At 37.7% G+C, this 21419-nt stretch overlaps 1 protein-coding gene across 1 annotated transcript in view; it reads left to right on the top strand.

The window, feature by feature from the left end:
* adam19a (ADAM metallopeptidase domain 19a) overlaps nt 1–21419 on the top strand; it is a 300955-nt gene that overhangs the window by 197762 nt on the left and 81774 nt on the right. The window contains exons 5-6 of the mRNA XM_084711868.1: nt 8502–8578; nt 18940–19123. Coding sequence (XP_084567994.1) covers nt 8502–8578; nt 18940–19123 — 261 coding nt within the window. The remainder of the gene's footprint in view (nt 1–8501; nt 8579–18939; nt 19124–21419) is intronic.

The following is a 21419-nucleotide window of genomic DNA, read 5'->3' as shown; positions in this document are numbered from 1 at the left end:
ATGTCAACTGTAGCCTCTCAGACCTGATCCTCGTCCACACGCCTGAAGTAGGTACACAGGCTCTCGCTCAAGCAACGCGACATGAGATATACGAGATCTCACGATACCTTCACATCTGTGTTTACATGCTACCTGGAAGAGACTCAGACAACAGAGAGAGATCTATAGTGACTTGTTACATGCAGAGTTGACTTCACAAACTTTCCACAAAGAAGAAAATGTCCGAGGACTTTGACATAGAAGAGGAACATCATTTCTTTGCTGCAGCCGTGCCACTTGGGCGAGAGCCTGTGTACCTGCTTCAGGCGTGTCCTGAAGACAGAAAAAAATCTCAGTTATTTAACAGGCTTGGAGAACAACTTACTGTTGGCTTCAATCTAATTTTATGTGATGATTTTAATACAGTTACATCAGAAAATGTAACTATAAAATATCTGTCCTTTTTGTTTTTGATTGTATTTCTATGCTGAAGTGTTTATAGGTGTTTCTATAGACTTTGTGTAGCAGAGTGTTTCTACAAGCAGGTCAGTGCATCATCAGGTGGTTTCAGAGAGTTACAAGCTTCTGTAAATGCATCATGAAAACAATACAGCATGTATTGATATAAGAAAATGTACTTTGTAATTTGTACTTTTGAATACTTAAGTATTTTTAAAAGCAAGTACTCTAGTATTAGTAAAATTTTGACTGATAAACTTTGTAGTTGAGTAATATTTGGTCAGGAGTATCTATACTTGATCTCAAGTACTGCGGTTGACTGCTTTGTCCACCACTGGTAACGTAACATGACCTACGTCTCTTTAGGTCCGGTCAGTCTGTTCCTCCCAGGACTCTCCACTGGTATTCTTGTGTTTAGGAATGAGGATGTGTTGAATAATTAGTGGTCAAAGAGTAACTTTTTGCGGGCCGCGGTTGATTTTGAACCCTGCTGTTTCATTTTAAGAGTTTGACAGGTAAATATGTCTTTATTTTGCTTCAGCACAATTTTCTCTTCAAGTCTTTTGTAACCTATTTTATATTATAAAGAGAGCTTGGAACATTTAAGCTTAGTCACTCTGCCTTTGTTTGTACCTGTGTTAGTCAGGTATTATTTTTAGTGTTTTTAGTGTTTCATGTTGGAAATAAGCTGTCAGATTTTATTGTGTAGCAATCATTTCAAGTTGAGCTATAACTGTCAACTCGCTGCACAAAAATCCCTTTCAACCATCATGTGAATACAGGGTTTGTTTTTGGCTCTCTTGCTGTTGACCGATGGGTGCCGTGACCTGCAAAAGGACCCACGTTGGGACAACTTTCAGACGAGAATGAAACAAAGGACTCAGCGCAGCACGGTACAGTAGAGAGACGTGTGGTTTACTCCAGCGAAAAGAAAGAGCAGTTTCATGAAACACAGTGCCCGTGTTGCAACATCTGCCTGACGTTAACATCAGTTTGTATGACATGAACGTTCTCAAGTTGATTCTGCTCGTATCGTGATTCATAGAGCCTGACAGTCTCGCCTCACTAGGCTTGTCCAGACTACAGAGAATAAATTGAGGCTTTGCTCTGTGGTTAAGGTTCTAGCAGAAGATATTTCTGTCCCTTTCATCAGAATATAAACTTATGAAGACAGTCTTCCCACCACAGCACTGAGATTAGTCAAAATCACTTGTATCTTATTATAGAAACTAATCATTAACAGTGGTATTTCTTGGTAATTGGTCAGTTGTATTTAAACGTTAAAACTGGGGATGTGATCTTTTAATGCCTTTGATTTTCTTTGTACTAGAGACTTAAAAATTCCTTCAGTTCATTCAGTTTCTGCAATTCTGGGCAAACCAGAGCTAGTTGAAATAATCTTAATTTCAAGTGATTCCTATTTGATGTTTTTTAAATGTGATGAACAAAGTGTTTGCCAGATAAATCAGGGTGCTAGAAATGTGTTAGTTTGGGAAAAACTCAAACATCTGGGCTGCCCAAATCAATTCTTTTAAAGTCTATGTAAAGAAAAGTGGATTTTTTTCTTCTAAACACGTTTTACATGTTAGAAAATAGATGTTGAAAGCGTAAAAAGACTGAGAACTATGTAGTATTTGAACTGTAGAGTTAGACCGTTAAACTGATGTATGTGTTCAGGATTTTTTGGGCGGGCCTGAAACTTGGTTCTGTGTCATATCGGAGCCATGGTCCCCCAACACTATATAAACCCCACGAACCAACACAAGAACGACACCACCACCCTCTCTGCTCAACCTTCCTAACAGCCAGTTATGAACACACCTTCAGTGACTCTCTCAGTCCAAATCAGCCCAGCAGTTCACTTCAGCTCACTTCAGTTCCAAAAAACCCGACACAGAAGAAAAAAAAATACCATCCTGTCACCATCCTCTGGCTCTGGTGGCTCAAACATGTCTGGACATGTCCAATAAAGCTGCTAGACTGAGCGTCCATGTTTATAGGATGTAGTGGTGTTTGACACTGAGACAGCAGAGCGGACACACCCTAAGCATTCAGAGCAGAGAAAACAGCTCATTTTTTCATGGTTTTGAAGTTTCTGCGGTGTGACAAACTCAAAACACACATTTATAGTTCCTTTAAAAGATATTTAGAGGAGTGTCACTAAGAGCTCTCTCCTTAGTGGGCGATCACACCAAGATGCGCACTTAGAAATCCATCGTCAGCAAAACCTTTGTTCTTCTATGATGCGCTCCTCACTTGTAACCCGTTTATTTTTTGTTGTGGTTTTTAGATGCTCATAAAACTTAAAATATTCTTAACTTCTCAGTGCAAGGCACGGAGTTGCACCGCTTGTCAATGTAATCATATGTAATCACCCGGCTCCCACATGCAGCCCTGTTCCAAAGGCGCACCAGCTGTTTTTGAAATGGCCGCGCCTGTAGCGATGAGTCTCTGTCTGATTGGCCTCGTAAACTGTTAAACCATTGTTTTTTGGTTTAGAACTCTGCTCACTCCAAAATCAAAAATACATATTCTTCCCCTGGCCCATAGCACTATTTATCCTTCCAGATGTTTTTTGGTGTGAGTTGCAGAGATATTGGCCGTAGAGATGTCTGCCTTCTCTTTAATATAATGAGACAAAATGTCTCACACACTCGGCTTGTTGTATCACCAAAATAATACATTTGAAAAATTCAGAACCAGTGTCTCTTTCCAAAAATGATGCCCTGGTTATTCAAGATAATCCACAGACTTTGCTGTGAGCAGTTTCATGTAGGAACTAATTTTGTTCTAGTAGAAAAGAAATTAGTTCCAGGAGATTGTAAAATAGTTCTGGTAGATTCTAAAGTAGTTTCAGTAGATTTTAATGCCGAAAGAAAGACTAGAGCAGACATTCACTCTATAATTTACATAATTGTCTTTAACGAACCGACTGAGACTGAGAACATGTGTCTCGACAGCCTCTTGAGTTCAAATGTCTCTGTTAGAACCTGATCAAACAAACTGAACTAACATGAACGCACCAGAGTTAAAGCCGCAAACATGTTTGTGAACATGCGTATGTGCAAAAAAGTGGCATTGTGCACGAGGCCCTCACAGATAGCAGGTTACTTCCCACTCAGTTCAAACAAAGCATGGCGGGATGCTTTCTTGGACCGAGTCCACATCACATGTAACCAGACTAATTGCTGAGGGCTGGCAGAGAAATTTCTCCCCGACAGTTGATTTGTATGTTGGCTCTAACAGAGCACTCACCGCTGCAGCTGCTGTTCAAATGAAAGAGCTCATTTCACTCTCTGATGAGCTGACAGTCTTTTGAATACTCAAAAATGGACATGCAGGTATAATTTAAACCTTGTGGTGATAAATCCCTTTTCAACACTAACAGCGGGTCTTCAGGCCCAAAGGCAGAGGTGCTTTTAGAGATCAAAAAACCTGTGATACCTTTGTACTTTAAAGGTTGAAAGTGTTAATTTCATGTTTTTTCTCTTCTTTTTTTCTACCTTTTATACAAGTTATAATACTGTACTGTAATACCATCTGCCAGTGTGTCTGGTTTTAACTTCAGGGTATTAAAAGTCTTTTGTTTGCTTGGCTTTTATGTATCCTAAAATGAACTGAATTCTGAGGTTCCTCATTCACTGCTGCTCACGTGTTCACACACAGTTCATCAGGGGTAATAGCTGTCAAAGAGTTGGTACAGACTTCAGTTTAATGTCAATGTTGAATTCATTCTCTGTGTAAAATTATTTCATTTAAATGTTGACACATGGTCAGTAAGAAAATTGAATTAAAACAGATGTCATTAACCCTCCACTGCTGTTACAACAGACATGATATGATCTGTATGTCATCCATGTTTGAGAATTTGGACAAATTATGTCCTCCCAAAAAAAAACCCAAAAACTTTAAGAATTGTGAATACCAACATTTGAATCCCCCTTACTTTTTTATCTTTTTTTTTTTTGGATCAGTATGCATTTATTAAGGATTCGTATATATATGCAGTGTTGGAAGTAACTAATTACAAAGTTATTGTAATTAAGTAGTTTTTTGGGGGTACTTGTACTTTTTATGAGTATATTTTCAAGTATGTACTTAGGGGATTGTTTCAGTCTAAAAGGCCTATTTTGAGGCAACTTTCAAAAAAAGAAAAGAAATTTCAGTATTTTTGTATTTTTTGCAATGAAATTAATGGAGAAAGTGGAAATGAAAAGAAAAAGAAAGCTGTCTTTTTTGTATAATTCAAAAATGAACCTTGTTTCAGGGACCAAAAAGGTTCAAGATTAGAAAAATTCTAACAAAATATGCTTTTTTTCATGCACTGGGGGTTATTCTCCAAAGAAGCCAAATCGTTTTGGAGATCAAACTCAGTCAAAATAGCAAGGACAAAATTATAAAATATAAAAGTGCACAGACCTTATGTTGTTTTCAGTACCTGTGACAAAATAAAGAAATAAAAGTACAAAAAAATAATAAATATTTTAACACTGAGTTGGTTCATTGAGACCGACATGTTTGACATTTGCCTGGAGAGCTTCTGTAATTGGTGGATTGGACAAAAATTGCCAGATTACTTTTACTTAGGTTTTTTTTTTTAGTACCAGTACTTTTACTTGTATATAATGTTATAGTGATGTAACAGTACTTGTTCTTGAGTACAGATTTTCAGCACTCTTTCCACCACTGTATATATGAAATATATGTAATTTATCTAATGTTTTGGTTTGTGTGTGTGTGTGTGTGTGTGTGTGTGTGTGTGTGTATGTGTGTGTGTTTGTTTGTTTGTTTGTCTTTTTTTTTTTTTTTTTGTATTTCTAAATTTGCTCTGTACCAGAAAGCAGCCTTGTCCCAGACACAATTTTTTTAAACAATTTAAAAAGGCATTAAAAGCATTCAAAATCTAAAACTAACAGTATCCACTGAAAACAAAAGTATAGAAAAGTGCTATTAGAAAAATTGAATAGCACAAGTCTTTTTTTAATGACAGTATTGACCCTTTAAAGTTGCGTCCCATATATCTGTCAACTCTTCCAATTCCATCAGGTATAGAAGGGGTTGGCAATATCTGAAGGACCCCTGTTTCACTTCCTGGTTTAAAAAAGGTGGGAAAACTGCTCAAGCACTGATAAACTTTCTATTTAAAAAAAAAAAAATCATCAAATAATATTGCTGTCAGATGTGTCTCAACCATAACATGTCAACTCTGTAGTCCTTCTAAATCAAAGCTAAATAAGAATTATGGTTTAAAAATGAATATTTTGATTAGCATGGGGAGAACAAATAAAATGGCAGCTCACTATGATTATGCTGTAAAATGAAAAAAAAAAGTAACATTTTGTCAACTTCATAAGACTCTAAAAGGAGGTTGGCCCATTACAAGGTTTAATGGTGAAGAGTTTGATCTTTTAAAAAATATTTTCAGAAAAAAAAAAAAAAAAATCAAAAACACCCTCAGAATTCACATGAATAAATCATATTCTGAGTATTATTAAGTAAGTAAGTCCCTGAATACAAGTGGAATATATTCATAATTAACTTAAATATAGAATTATAGTTGTACTCATTTGCAAGATTTACATATAATTCATGGATGACCACAGCTCTTTGTGTTTATCCAGGGTAGTGAATAATTCCTGGATGAATGCGTCCAACATCAGGCCGAGCTCATTAATACGGCTCATTAATAATTCCTGGACGGCTGCAGCTTGTATCCGTTTGAACAGAGGACTGGATCGTTCCTGAACAACTGCAGATTGAACTTGTTTATACAGGGGAGTGGATAATTCCTGAATGACTGCAGCATTTGTAAAAAAAAAAAAAATACAATGTATAACATATAAAGGGCAGACAGAGTGAACTGACAGACTGAAATGTGCTTGTGAATAAACATAGAATAGACACATTTGATTTGATGATTGCAAATGCTGTAACAGTCCTTTTGTTTGTTTGTGTTTCCGAAAATGTACCCAGCTGCAGTTGAACAATGGCTGCACACGGTGTTAGTCCATCCACCACTCTTTCCAGTCCAGCGTGTCCGTATCTAACCAGTGAACCGTAACACCCCCAAACAGTAGTTCTAAACCACATGAGAGCGCCTTCGTTTGCCATACTGCTGAGAGTCATATGAGCCATACCTCCAGAGAACATGCATCAAACTCAAAGCACAATTTTTTCTGCCAGGGAGATGATTTAGATTTTCTATTAATAGCCCACAGGCTCCTGGTCCATTTCCATAATGTCCACACTAGTGTGCTGCGCTACAGTCCCCCAAGAGGGTCCAACTGCAGTACCTCAGACCCGTCTCATGCAGGTATTATCGCTCCCCTGCTGGTTGGAGGATGTAACATTATTGTATTATCTTCCAGGACTCAGGCCATAGCCAGGTCATAATTCACAAAATATAATTACGGTACTTTTTGTCAGGTAGCTACTGATATGATAGCTGATAGCTACTGAAGTGTGGGTCTACTGAGCCGATTCAAACTTGTGTTCCTGATTCCTTACAGAGGAACCAGGAACACTCAAGATAGTCAAAAACTAAGCTGCTTTGTGAAACTGATTAATTCAGATGTCTATTTGAAGTCTGACTATTTGTTATATCTAAGTCATAGTCAGTCTAGCTTTGTGAAAGCAGAGTAATAGTCCCTTTTACAACCAAACTCATCTGGCTTGCCACAGTTGATAAGGCTGAAGTTGAAAAGTTCCCTTTTTACCTTCCAAACCCCATCCTTTTTGAGGTTATTCCTATTAAAAGGCTGCTGTGGATCATATCAAAGGTGCCGCTTCCTCTCAACCTTGTTAATTAGTCTCTCATCCTCCCTTTGACTGCTTTGATGAGGGGAAACAGAATGTCACATCGATTTTAACCAGATAAAACAGGTTGGAGGTGCAAGACATTTGGCTGAAATAGAGCCAGGACGAGCAAGTTTTTTAAGCAAGGGACATGTGTCTCAGCCTGTCGGCTGAGACATGGAGCAGGTTAGGACGTCCACATTAAAGAAAACTGAAGCAATCAGCTGTTTGTTCGCTCACACTTTCACATCACCTCCAGGTAGGAAGTGCTGTGAGCCTTAACAACTGTGCTCATTAATGTTGCTATGGTAACAAGTTGGGTCGCCAAACTTTGTGTCCGTTAAATGGTTTTAATGCAAACCTGCTGGCCAATCAGAAAAGAGAATTCCACCAGACCATGGTGCAATAATTCATAAATCATTTATGAGACAATGTGATGAAGCTTTTTGTGGCACCCGCTCAGTTCTTGAATCAAGAATGTCTGAAATTATATTAAAAATGTTGCTCCAATACATGTGAATCTTAGGACACATTATAAAACAACAAGCGTGGCTTCATTAGATCGAAACGTATCACACAGAGAGGAAACAGAGGGGAACCATTATAATTGAGAGGGTGGTTGATGGTGATTGTATTTTGTAGCTAACTGTTTGTTTTGAACTTTGATTTTTGTTGTGATGTGGCACCTTAAATGAAATAATAGGAGAAAAACTTGTAATGAAAGATCAGCTGCTGTGTGCCGTCCACTATCTCTGACAAAGAGGTTCCCAGCAGTGTGTTTGATTCTGTTAACATGCTGATGTGGCTTATCAGGGCAGTGTGGAAACATTGGCTGTCTATGATAACAAGACTCCTGCAGTGAGTCACTCAGCTGCCACCTGAACAGCTTTGAATCCACACACGTGTCTCCGACACCCCCGAGCAGCCTGCCTTCTTATTATCAGCCATAGTTCTAATTCTGCCTCTTTTGTTTGGTAAATTCATTTCAAATTCTCGTCAGGATGTTTGAGTGGCCAACAGCGTCACGCTGTAAGGAGCTTTGCATATCTTTATCGATTCGTCATCCTCATTGTTCGGATACAGTGGGCAGCCGGAGTCGTGAAGCGGGAGCACGTGGCCCGCTTTAGGGACACTTACACCATCGATCCAGCAGATCGATTCATTGTTGGCTGCACCGGAGGCTTGTCTGCATAAACATTATCATAGCATTTTAAAGCTTCCCTCCAGATGAAATATGAAGTATTGATTGCAATTCTTCTCTCTTTCAGGATCACTGTTTCTACCACGGCCATGTAAGAGGACATCCAGAGTCCTGGGTGGCTCTCAGCACATGCTCAGGAGTCAGGTACAGGAAATACTCTTAAACTGTGTCTGTGTTATTTCTGTTCACAGGCTGATCTGACTTGACCCAGACTAACTGCAGGAGGTTACATACAATAATGAGTACTTAAAGTCTGTGTAAAGGAAAAAGTTTTTCTTCTGAAACACATTATACATGTTAGAAAATAGTTGCTGAAAATGTGAAAAGACTGAGAACTGAGTTATAGAGTTATACCGTTAAAATTCTGTTCACAATTCTGTGTTCAGGATTTTTTGGGGGGACCTGAAACATGGCTCGGTTATGTGCCAGAGCCATGGTCCCCCTCAGTCCAAATCAACCCAGCAGTTCACTTCAGCTCACCTCAGTTCCAACAACCTGACACAGAAGAAAAACTATATATCATCCTGTCACTGTCCTCTGGCTCTGGTGCCTCAAACATGTTTGGACATGTCCAATAAAGCTGCTAGATGGAGCGTCCATGTTTCAGGTTGTAGTGGTGTTTGACATTGAGACAGCGGAGTGGACACATCCCCAGGTTTTCAGCGCAGAGAAAACTGGTTTTCTTTCATGATTTTGAGACCTAATTTTATATGCTTAGTGATTTTTTTGATTGTTTAAATTTCTGGGTGGTTAATAACATGTTTCTGCAGTGTGACAAACTCAGAACACACATTTATTGTTGCTTTACAAGATCTTTAAAGAAATTCAGATGATAGATTCAGTTCAGTCTACTGTGAGAACAGTAAACTAGTTAAATGAGCAGACACATCGCACCTTTTCCTCCAGATGGTCCAAGATGCATAACTGAAATTTTGCTGTCTTCCAATGTTTCCTGTCTATTTCTGCTGCAATCTGTTAAATACAGACAAAATCCCCAAATGATGTTTTTCCAAGAAGCTAATTTCTTAAACCTACAATAACAACAACTTTGGTCACTTGGGGGCAGTGGAAACAAGTCGTGAACTACAGGTGTATTTTTTTTTTCATGATTCCAGAATCAATGTCTTGATTGCTGAATTGATTTTTTAATAAATATACTGTAAATAACTAGTGCTCAGTCCATTAGCTCAATGCTAGCTTATAATGGGAATTCCGCTTGATGCGCTAAAGAAATCTAGCAATCGCAGTTATATTATATATCATAATATATATAATAATATATAATATTATATATCATAAACTTTTAAGTTGATATGGTGATCGTGTTATTTTATTTTACACATCCAGGGTGACACAGGGTGATATTATCATTCATCTGGAGTCTTGTTTCCTAAATGTAGGTCTGATATTTTTTCTCTTTTAGCTCTATTTTTGGTCTCCACCAGCTCCTAAGAAAAATATCTGTCTCTTTGGCTGCTAAATGCTCCACCAGCTAGTCTCTAACTGTGTGTGTCTGCTGTTTGCTGCTGAGCAGGTGGTGAACATAGAGTTTTTAGAACTTTTCCTCTGAAAACAGCTGCATACTGTGGCCAAAACAATGCTATGAGAGCAGAGAGAGTGAACTAGAGCAAGAAAACTTCCCTATTTTAAAAGTCATGTAATGGAGAAACCTGCTTTCAGTAATCGGGGTAGGGGGATTAAATAAATCTGATTTCCCCAGCTAGATTTCTCCTGGAGATTGCAGATTTTCTCTGTCATGTATAGTGGAAACTGGGTTTCTAATCTGCTTTTGTTACAAATATACAATAGACTGAATACAACAGGGAGAGTAGCACCTGCAAAGCTTGATGAAAAGAGAGATGATTCTTTCCCACATTTCAAATAACTCCAGCCAAAGTCTGACTGAAAATGAAAATACTGAATCTATTTCTCAAAGTCTTAAGTCAATAAAACAATGTATTTGATGTTTATATGGATGTTGTCAGGTACTGTATTCAATATTCATCAACATCATGTCACAAAGGTTAAACCAGTTGGCATAATGGCTGCACTGTACACTTGTATGTATTTCTGTATTATCAGCTAATACAAAGATGATTTCAGGGCTCTTCCTGAACTAACAATTTGCCATGGCTTTAACTTCTGCAGAAATGATCGAACACCCCGTCTTTCAACTCCTTACTGAACAGTTATTATATCCACACCCATCTTAACATATTTACAGTACATTATTGTTAGGCCGTAACTTCTACTGGCTGAAATAATTAAGACAAGAAGGAAGAAGTCAGGTAACATTTTGGGGTGGATGGATAAGTCAAATAAACACAGGACTTTTAACCAGGAGACTGAGGTTCATGTCCATTGTGAAACTGAAGGTCAGTGTTTTAGTGAAGTTTTAGTTATGCTGCATTCCCATACGTTGCATTACATTACATTACATTGCCGTACTTTACCTCACCTTAACTTACTTTACTTTATTGTGCTTGTAGATTACATCACATTATTACAGCAACAAAATTAGGCACCAAAAACCTGTTTCCTAGGATTAGGCACCAAAAATACTTAGTTATGTTTAGGCATCAAAACTACTTAGTTAGATTTAGGCACCAAAACGTCTTGCTTAGGTCAAGGCACCAAATCTACTTGGTTAGTTTTAGGCACAAAATCTACTTCTGTTCTCTGCTGCTGTTTCACAACATAAATCATGTGTTTAACATCACATGACTTTTGTAATGACTTACTGTCACTGGTGCTCTCCACAGGACATATATGTTGTTTTGGGAGTCACTGACAGTGACTGACCTATTCTAACGTGTGTAGATTATATCGCATTATTACGTCAGCAAAATGCCTGTTTTTTCACTCTTTCATGCTAGCTAGCTAGTTACTTTCTGGATTGTGCAAACTAATACACTTCTTAGACATTACTGCCACCTTGTGGCCTCTGTAAGTCAGTGTACTCATTTTTAATTCATGATATATGTACAAATCTGTTTCTGTTTTTAGAATATTTTAAACTGTACATTTTAAGAGCATACTGTGTGAATTACTGTATCAAAAAGACTTAAACAATTCAAGGGAATCTATGCAGTTTTATTACATAAAAGACAGACATTATTGTAAAAGGCATAGTATCTTTAAAAATACTATGTGGTGTTTGAATGATGAACTATGGTTCTTTGGAACAAAAATGTTTTTGGAAACTTGCTTGTTTTTACTATTGGATGACAGCCTCATCAGATATGATAAGGCATCTGTATCACATATTTAGCTTATTTTACTGTACCTGATAATTTTACTTTTCAGTGCTATCAGGTGGCTCTCAGTTGCCATGAATATCCTGCTTCTCTTGACTGCCACTTACTTTGGATTAACACTGGCTCACTTCGATTAAGACCCACGGACTCAGGGAAGCTATTTGTTTATTTTAGTATCAATAAAAGTCTAATTGTGCAGCTTAAATGTTTGCTACTGAGCCTGGAGTTTTCCCTCAACACATTTGGGTAAAGTTTTGTCCAAACACAAGAAAGTTCAACTTGTACTGTCAGAACTCTTCTTTTTTTTTCTTTAGATTGTCGTGAAAATGACTAATTTGATCCTCTTTGGGGATCCAGGCAGCAGTTTTAAAGTCTTAAATTTTCACTGCCTCAGACAGATTTTAATGTGGAACGCCTAGCGTATTGAAGGCTCAGATTGAAGCTTTCTCCTGGCAAAGATGCTGCACGTCCTGAGGATGTGTGTCCCAAAAAATATATTCATGAATTTGATCCAATAAAAGAGACATCAAGTTATAGCTCAGTGGGGCTTTAGTAGGAATTAATTCCAAAGTCTGTTCAGTAAATCTGAACTGATAAGAGTTGGAGAAAGTTTTTCATTACGTTGTAAGGAAATCTTTATATTTTTCTATCCGATAGAGGCTGGTTCAGTGCCGGTTCAGTGCTGACACGTCCGTCGGCAGTCCCTCTGTCCTGATCTGGGAAGGTAGCCAGATGCTGCTTGTTGACAGCAGCTTTGATGGGAACAGAGCAGACATGGGGGAGAATAGAGATCTGTAAGCCAGCAGAATGTAAATGCTTTCTAAATGTCCAGTCATTCACAGGGCTGTCCAAATATGAGCTGACTGACACAAGTCTGTTCTTGGACTGCAAAACAAAGAAACAGAGTTTAAATGAAGCCTTTTACTTTCCGTCAGGGCTGTAGAAGTTTATTAACAGATGGATAAATGATTTCCTACTGTTGACTGAGTACTAACATATTTTTCTACAAAATTATTGTTTTCTAAAACCACCAAAACTACTTCATCAAGTTTAGGAACCAAAACTGCAGGGTCATTGTTACGTTTGGGCATGTAGACTTCTTGGTCAGTTTTAGGTTTTGAAACTATTTGGTTAGATTCAGACACCAAAACTACTTAATTAGATTTGGAATAACTACTTGGTCAGGTTTAGGCACTGAAACACTTGGTCAGTTTTAGGCTCTCAAAATACTTGACTAGCTTTAGGTATCAAATGAACTCGTTTAGGATAAGGCGCCAAATCAGTTGTTTTGATTTGGGCACCAAAACTACTTGGTTAGTTTTGGGCATCAAAACTATTTGGTTAGGTTTAGGCACCAAAGCTGTGTGGTTGGGTTTAGGCACCAAAACCTCTTGCTTTGGTTTAGGCATCAAAACATCTTACTTAAGTTAAAGCAACAAAACATCTTGGTTTGGTTTAGGCACCAAACTTACTTATTTATGTTCAGGCAACAAAACTTTTTGCTCATCTTTAGGCAGGAAAACTACTTGGTTTGTTTTATGCACCAAAGCTTCTTGCTTAGGTTTAGGCCCCCAACTACTTAATTATGTTTGGGCACCAAATGTGCCTGGTTAGGTTTAAACAACAAAACTAATTGGTTAAGTTTAGGCACCAAAATGTATTGCTTACGTTTAGGCACTAGAACTACTTGGTTATGTTTAAGCATCAAAACTACTGGACTAAGTTTAGACACATAAACTACTTAGTTAGGACTAGGGTCTCTGCAGGTCTGTAACATCCTTAAGCACGAGACTGGGCTGAGGAATGAGGCTGTGTTTTTCCTCTCACACTGAACAATTTCCCCTCACTCAACTCATTCTGAAAAGAAAATCAGTTCGACTTTTCTCGCATTCTTTGTGTGTTCTTCTTTGACTCATAAATGATAAGCACAGAATCATTTAAAAGCAGTAAATGACCTTTGTATTGCTTGTAATTTTTGATGATAATATGAAATTTTACTCTACTATGAACCTCATTATGAATCACATTGGAAAGTGTAAATGTTATTTCAGGAGGCAGAATGATAGCATAACATGATCATGTCAGAAAGATATGGAAGGAAACAAATAAAATCAGCAGAAAGATGAAAGAGGTTTGGTGTGATTCAGCGGGGGAAAAGAGCGACGTGTTCTTCCGGAAGCCATAATGAAAGTGTTCTGAACATTTCCTCTGCTAGGCAACAGCGCTATCATAAACTATGAACCAACAACATCTTTCACAAAACAACAGTGTGACTCCACCGTCCGTCCCCATTGCTCTCATTATGAGATGATGATCACGGCACGAACAGTGTCCTGGATTTTAACGAGGAGTTGTGAAAACGACAATGTTTTCTGATGTTATTCCTGGTACATGCATAGGATGTGTTCGTAAGTATAAAAAAAAAAAGTAGCTTGATGAGACTCTTTATTGCGCTCCAGCTGCAGCCTTGTATGAAATACCCTCATCATTTTCTCTGTGGATTTGAGTCTTTTCTTTGGAATGGCCAAACTGTACAAACCTGCAGTACTGGCAGGGAACTGATGATTATGCAAAAGAAAAATCTCGTGATTGCAAAAATCTGGAGTCCTCGGCTGCCAGGATAACAAAGTTTCTGATCAGAACTTTTGTTCAGGTTTCAGCATTGACCTTCTCTGTTCTTATCTGCAGTCCTCCAGCGGTGCTGTGTGTTTTCATTTCCACTCCTGCCCTGCGGCTCCCAGCTCACTTTCCCTGCCGGCAACTTTGATGCCATAACGAGCTGCTTTGTATTGACTCAGGATGAATTACATGGTTTTAAGGGAAATTGTTAAACAGCCTTGGACACATAATTACTTAAGAACAAAGAAAAAACTTACTGTGTTTTCTGGAAAAGCATGGCTCCAGGCTCAGCCGTCCTCATATGGTCAGCGTGTAGATGAACACAATAGCCAGCGAACCTCTTTCACAAAAACCAATTTGATTCCCTTCGTGCCTATTGTGTCTGCTGTGAAATAAATAGCAACTCTAACAAAATTTTCACAGACAAGGTGAAATAGTTTTCATACAAACTTCAAATGCATATTGAACCACAGGGAGCAGAGCCGGCATGAATCATTATTTCACAGTGCCAGGACAGAGATGGATAGTCAAGAAAGGCTGTGTACTGTTTTGTTTCACAGTAACACTTCATACAAGGACATACAAATGTCCTTTGTAGGTACCTTTGAACAGTTTTTAATGCCCTATGTATACTGGTTATGATAGAGCCTAACTTATATTATCATTATTCTGAGATGTTCATTCTTCAGTGTTTTGTGGCTTTTTAGACCCACAGAGTTTGTGTGATAGTACAAAGATTTTGGGTAAGACTGTGATTTCTATTCTTATTTAGATAAATAGTTAAAGACATATTAATTGAAGGTCCAGAGTGTAAGATTTGGGGGGATCTGTTGGTAGAATATGGCAGAAACGGAATGTAATATTCATAAGTTTTTATTAATGTATAATCAGCTGAAAATAAGAATCTTGTTTTGTTCTCTTAGAACAGTGGTTCTCAAACTTTTTCTGGCATGCCCCCTTTCGGAAGCCAACAAAAGTTTGAGCTCACCCACTCCAAAATTTTTTAATCAATCATTAATAATAGTTGGGGGTGGAGCTGAGAAGTGATAGAAATAATTCAAGAATTCAAACATTTGTCTTTTTTTTCCCTGCGTAGATAATTTTCTTTCAACTTTATTTCACTCTTTTCCTCTCCTGGTCTTCCATGCCCCCCTTAGCCCCCAAGTTTAGGAACCACTGCCTTAGAACGACCTTTTCTATCTGCAGAGGTAAGCAGGTCCTCTTCCATGGAGTCTGCCATGTTGCACTGCCATGTTTCTACAGTAGCCCAAAATGGACAAACCAAACACTGGTCCTAGAGAGGTGCTTTCATATTTTGTGCAATTTTGTGGCCCCCGTAGGTTCTCCGACATGTTGCTCTACTGCTTGCCAAATTCCAGTTTGCTCAATTAGACCGTTATAAACATGTGCTCCTTCTAAACCATTATTGATGATTTCCCACAACTCATTAACAGACATTCAGGGAACATTCTGCATTAATTTTAACTATATCATAAATGTGAAATGGGGAAACAAAAACAGATGTTCCACACTAGAATGGAAATTTCAGAGGAGAACATGCTGGTGGGCATTTTGTCAGAGAAACTAAGCATGTTTCGTCAGTCTCTGATGATGATGGTCATTTTGTCATTTAGTAATTCAGTAAATATATTGCACATTTCTCCTTTCATAGTTTATAAAGAAACTATCACCATTACTTAATACAGTATTAAACATTAACAGTTCATTCACAGTTAACTAATGTGTCTTATTTATTAATGGTGTTCATTTTAACTAAAGTAATAATTTATACATTATTTTATAGTTTATAAAGATGCTATTAACATTATTTAATACAACAGTAAACACTTACAGTTTAACTAATGTGTCTCATCATTCAATAAGTCTTCATGTGAGCTACAGGTATTTTTTAGTTTATTAAGATGCTATTAACATTAGTTAAGAGAATAATAAACACTGACTGTCTGTTAACGGTTAACTAAAGTGTATTATCATTTACTACTGGTGTTCATGTTAACTATAGTAATATATTTTTTGTACATCATTTTATAGCTTATAAAGCCGCTATTAACATTAGATAATATGTAATAAATATTAACTAACAGTTAATTAACAGTTAACTATTGTGTCTTTTCATTTACAATTGGTGTCCATGTTAACCAAAGTAATAATTTGTATATTATTTTACAATCAATTAACCTTAGTTATAAAGTAATAAACAGTAATAAACACTAACTAACTGTTAATTTGTACAATAATAAGCAATAAGTAACTGTTAACAAATGTCTCTTGTTAACATTTATTAAGGGTTAACGTGTTAATTAAGGTATTAACAAATGTTCGTACATGGGTGATAAAGAAATGTGTTAATAAATACATGATCTTCTGTTCATTAATATACATAATGTGAAGAGTTAAATTAGAATTTAATGGTGGAAAACAGTTTTCAGAAGCCTAAATGTAAAATGAAAGATGGATGGACACAGGTCAAACTAAATGTTGTCCCTCCCTTTTAAGAGGTCAAAGGTCAGGGGACTTCACTCTGCTGGGGGTTTTGTCGGGTTTAAGTTTAGGCTCAAGGTGAGGTTTAGCTGTCAGGGTAGTTATGTTCAGTTAGCAGACAGAGGGTTCGGGTCACAAGTCCAAAGTGAAGAGTGTCCTATCAGAGGTCAGAGGTCAGACACCATGCTCTGGTGGTGAGACAGTCTAATTGGATGAGGGTTTAGTGAGGAAATGTAGGCAGTAGAAGTTGTCCATTACAAAAGTATGTTGCTGAGCGTCTGTCTGGGTGAAACAAGAGGCGCCATCTCCTCTTCAGTCTCTCTCTCTCTCTCTCTCTCTCACACACACACACACACACACACACACACACACACACTCAAACACACTTACACACATAGTTTGGATGTTCCCCAGACAGTCACTGTTGCAGAATGACTCTCTTTGCTTGAAATTGCCTTTTTACTGCTCTGCGTTGTCTGGGACAACAATCCTTCAGGCTGCACTGTTCATCACCATGGCTTCTCTGTAAGGATGCATAGAGGACCAAACTTCAAACATATGACTGAAATACTGTCTCCTCATATTTCAGCCTCCGCCTGCACAGAGCAGATGTTTTGTCAGTGTCCTTTTAAAGCAAATCTTATTAAGAGAGTTGGGGGGGGATTAGAGGGAGAGATGTGAGAAAAACATACCATGTGGAGTGAAAAAGACAGGTGCACGCCTGACTTCTAAAAACAACAGCAAGTTAGTTTGACCTGCTGATCTGTCAGCACTTTCAACAGCAGCAATTAGGAACTTCAGAAGCCACGGCACTGGTTTGCAGCAGTTTGCATCAAACATAACACTCCTTCTCAAAGTCAAACCTCGGTTATACCTGAACACACAGACATCATACACATATTTTTAGATTTAGTGTGACTTACACATTCTGAGGACATCATTATCTCCAATGTCCATTATGATGAAGCGTCTGCTGGAATCATGGGAAAAAAACCAAACACTCCATGTAACTCATTATGTTTTCTTCCATATCAAAATATTCCAGTGGTAGTCACTCATTCTTGAGATTCGTGACAAAGCCATATTTTTAGGAAGTTTTGGGTTATATTCTTCAATTATGGTGGCAAGATAAAACTCTTGGCTATTAAACCTTGTAATGGGCCAACCTCAGTAATTACATTTTATTTATTATTATTTTTTATTTATATTTATATTTATTTATTTATTTAATTGAAGAAAATATTTCAAACAGTTATTTAAGATAACTGAGACGGAGCTGACAAAATGTTACATTTTTTAATTTCACAGTATACTTGTAGTGACCAGCTATTTTAGTTTTTATAGTTGCTCAGCGTTCAGTTCTCTTAATGCTAATCAAAATACACATTTAAATTAAATTAATTAATTTCAAATTAATTAAATTAAAACCATAATTTTTATTTAGCTTTGATTTAGAAGGGCTCCATTGCTTTTATTGCAATATTATTGAATGAATTTGTCACAAAATAGAAAGTTCATCAGTGTTTGAGCAGTATTCCTACCTTTTTCAAACCAGGAAGTGAGACAGGGGTCCTTAGTGTATAACTGACCCATTTTATGCCTGATTAAATTCTGTTTTCTGTATGGACCACTTGATTTACCTTAGCAGAAGAAAGGCTGGTCTGTAGATGTTTAATGGGCAGCATGAGAGATAGTCAGGTGACCTTTCAACTTTACAGATGGATATTTGTCTGAGACTGAGGCCAAACTGCACTGATGCCCTTTACATCTGGCTGAGATAAAATGATAAGTGGCTTTTACATTTACTGACCTTTTAAAAGGACGTTTTTCCTCACCACCGGTCGCCTCAGTGCTTGCTCCTGGTGGGAACAGTTGGGTTTATTAAGAGGACAGTGTAGACCTGCTCTATTTGAAAAGGGCCCTGAGATAATTTAGTAATGATATGGCACTATTCTAATAAAATGTAATTGTCATACAGTGTCAGTGATAAAAAATGAGAAGTGTTTTTCAATCTTTTAGACCATTGTTGCTCAACTTTTCCCCAGAAAACCCCATTGTCGCACTTTGGTGCCTTCAATAAGCTCACTAGCATGACTTTTCTCCTTTCTGTCTCTCTCTCTCACACAGGGGCCTGATATCCTTGAATTCTAGTGACACCTACTACCTGGAGCCAATCAGCGGAGTGGATCCCCTCCACCATTCACTGTTGAGTGCAGAGGAACTGCCGCTTAAAGGAGGAAATTGCGGCCACGGCCATCACAGCACACAGTCCGACCACATCTCCAGCCTGCTCAGATCATTTCATTCAAGAGTGAGTCTCTCACACACACCTTCTATCTGCTATGAAACATGGTCAGACAATATGAGGGTGTGAAATCTTGAACATCATAGCTCTTTTTGCCCTCTGGTTAATTCAGTAGGACAGATACGCAGGTTACAGGTGTGTTCAGTGGGATAGTTTACAGTCAGCATTCATTCCAGAGCCACATGACTCTGCAGTAGTCTGTGGTGTTTATCAGCTCTAGCTCCTATCGGCAGTGATGCAAACATGACACCTACGCTAATTTTCGTCCCTGTCCTAGCAGAGACAGGCACACACATGCTGCTTGGCTTGACTCATTTTGACTCAGTGCTTCAGCCCAAAACAGCAGAGTTGCAGCCTCCTGAAAGTGAACCCGATGACCAGCTTGTCCTGAGTCAAGCGTCTAAAACACGGTGGATAAGCACTTTCATTTCCCATAACTTCTTCACAATAAACATCCCTGTTATTTTGTTGTCTCAAAGCTTTCATTATGAAGCAGCAAAATCAGGACATGTTGGGTTTTGATCAGCAGCAAGTCAACATGACTCAACGTGGAACAGTAAAATAAAGCAGACATCTGAAAGTACAAACAACAGAACAGAAACTAAACTTCAAACCACAGAGATTTAGTCAGAAGCTACAAAAGTACTGAGAGCTGAACACAGTCTTGGCAAACGTGTCTACTGGCAATGGGAAAGGAATCAATTGCTTATTTTAGTACAAGAGTTAGTTCTGACCAAGGAATTTTATTGGATGAGATACATTCTATGAATGCTGATATAGATCACTGGGACTTAAATGTACCACTCCTCTTTACAAGTGTTCTAAAAACTGTTAGCCTACATTAACTTCACAATTGTGACTAACTATTTATGACTATACAAATATGACTAACATATAGAGACCATAGAGACAGGAGGAGACAGGAGGAAATTTGTCCATGATTCAGGGCATATTTCTGTTCAAACACCATCACACACTTTGTAATCTGAAGAAGTACACACACTTGGATATAATAACAGCAGTTTTAACAGCTTTTGATCTGTTGATCAGGAAAAATACCCACACGTGTGCATACGTGTTACCATTATCAGGAAATGATTTGCATAAACATAGTCTATAGTAATATGGCTTAAACATATAAATTATAACATCATTCCTTGAACAGTTTTCATGATCAGCAGATGGCTTTATTAGTAGTTTAGCTTCTTAAATCAGATTTTAAAAAACTGCTATCATATTATTTTGTGGTTTTTTGTATGCTTTTAGACCACCGCTTTGAGACTCAGTCTCAAAACTTAAATATGGACATTTGGTCTCTTAAGCCGAAGTCTTAATAAAGCCTTGAGGCAGTTTCATCAACCACTAGGACAACTAAGCTGGGAGCTCTACTGCAGTAACATGTCGAACTACACAAAGTAGCTCGTAAGCTCTTGTTTGTGTGCAGGAAGATGTCTGTGTTGCTTGGAAAAAGTACAGTCTCGGCAGTGGAACTATTTGTTTTGGCGGAGCCACATGAATGAGTAAATAGAGTAAAGAAACCATAATCTGTGGTCAGTTATTACTGTTAACTAATAAATGGTGCAATGATAAGATCAGATATTCCTTTATTGGTCCAGGAAACAGGAAAAGTTACAGTGTTACAGCAGAAATGTGTATAGCAAAAATATAAAGAAGCATCAATCAAAAATAAAAGAGGAAATATAAATATAAAAATAGGAACACTATACATAGTAAATATAAAAATAGGAACAGTATATACAATTTAAGGAGACTTGAAGTTGAGTTTACAGCATTGCACAGAGGAAATATTAATATTGCACATAGAATGATGATAATACACCTGATTATTACACACTGAAATTAAAAAATTACCTGAATGGAAAACTGAAATTGCACACTGACTGAGGTATTGAATATTGCCCATTGAAATTACAAACTAAAACTTCACCTGCGTGAAATATTGCACAGTATGACTTGCCAGCAGCTAGTTTAACTGTTGTATAAAAGCAATGTCACATTGGAGGTTCTGTTGTTGGACTGAATATCTTCACCATTGTGATACTTGTGATCGACTCACAGCCATGATGATATTCAGTCCAACAGCACTCCCTTGTGTGATATTGCTTAAATAGTGCATTTAATTTAATTTGGAAAAACCTTAATACAGTGAAAATAAACTCAATTGATTGGAAATGCTGCACAGTGTGGCAAACGCTAGTTATTTCATCTGTCTGGCAGTTATCTCTAGGCTTCAGTAGGACATAAATTTTGTAAGAACCTCTCTGAGGATCATCTTCCACTG

Source organism: Lutjanus erythropterus, chromosome 23 (genome assembly GCF_056507025.1).
Source record: "Lutjanus erythropterus isolate fLutEry1 chromosome 23, fLutEry1.hap2, whole genome shotgun sequence".
Classification (NCBI taxonomy): domain Eukaryota; kingdom Metazoa; phylum Chordata; class Actinopteri; order Lutjaniformes; family Lutjanidae; genus Lutjanus; species Lutjanus erythropterus.
This window is presented reverse-complemented; position numbering and strand designations above follow the sequence as displayed.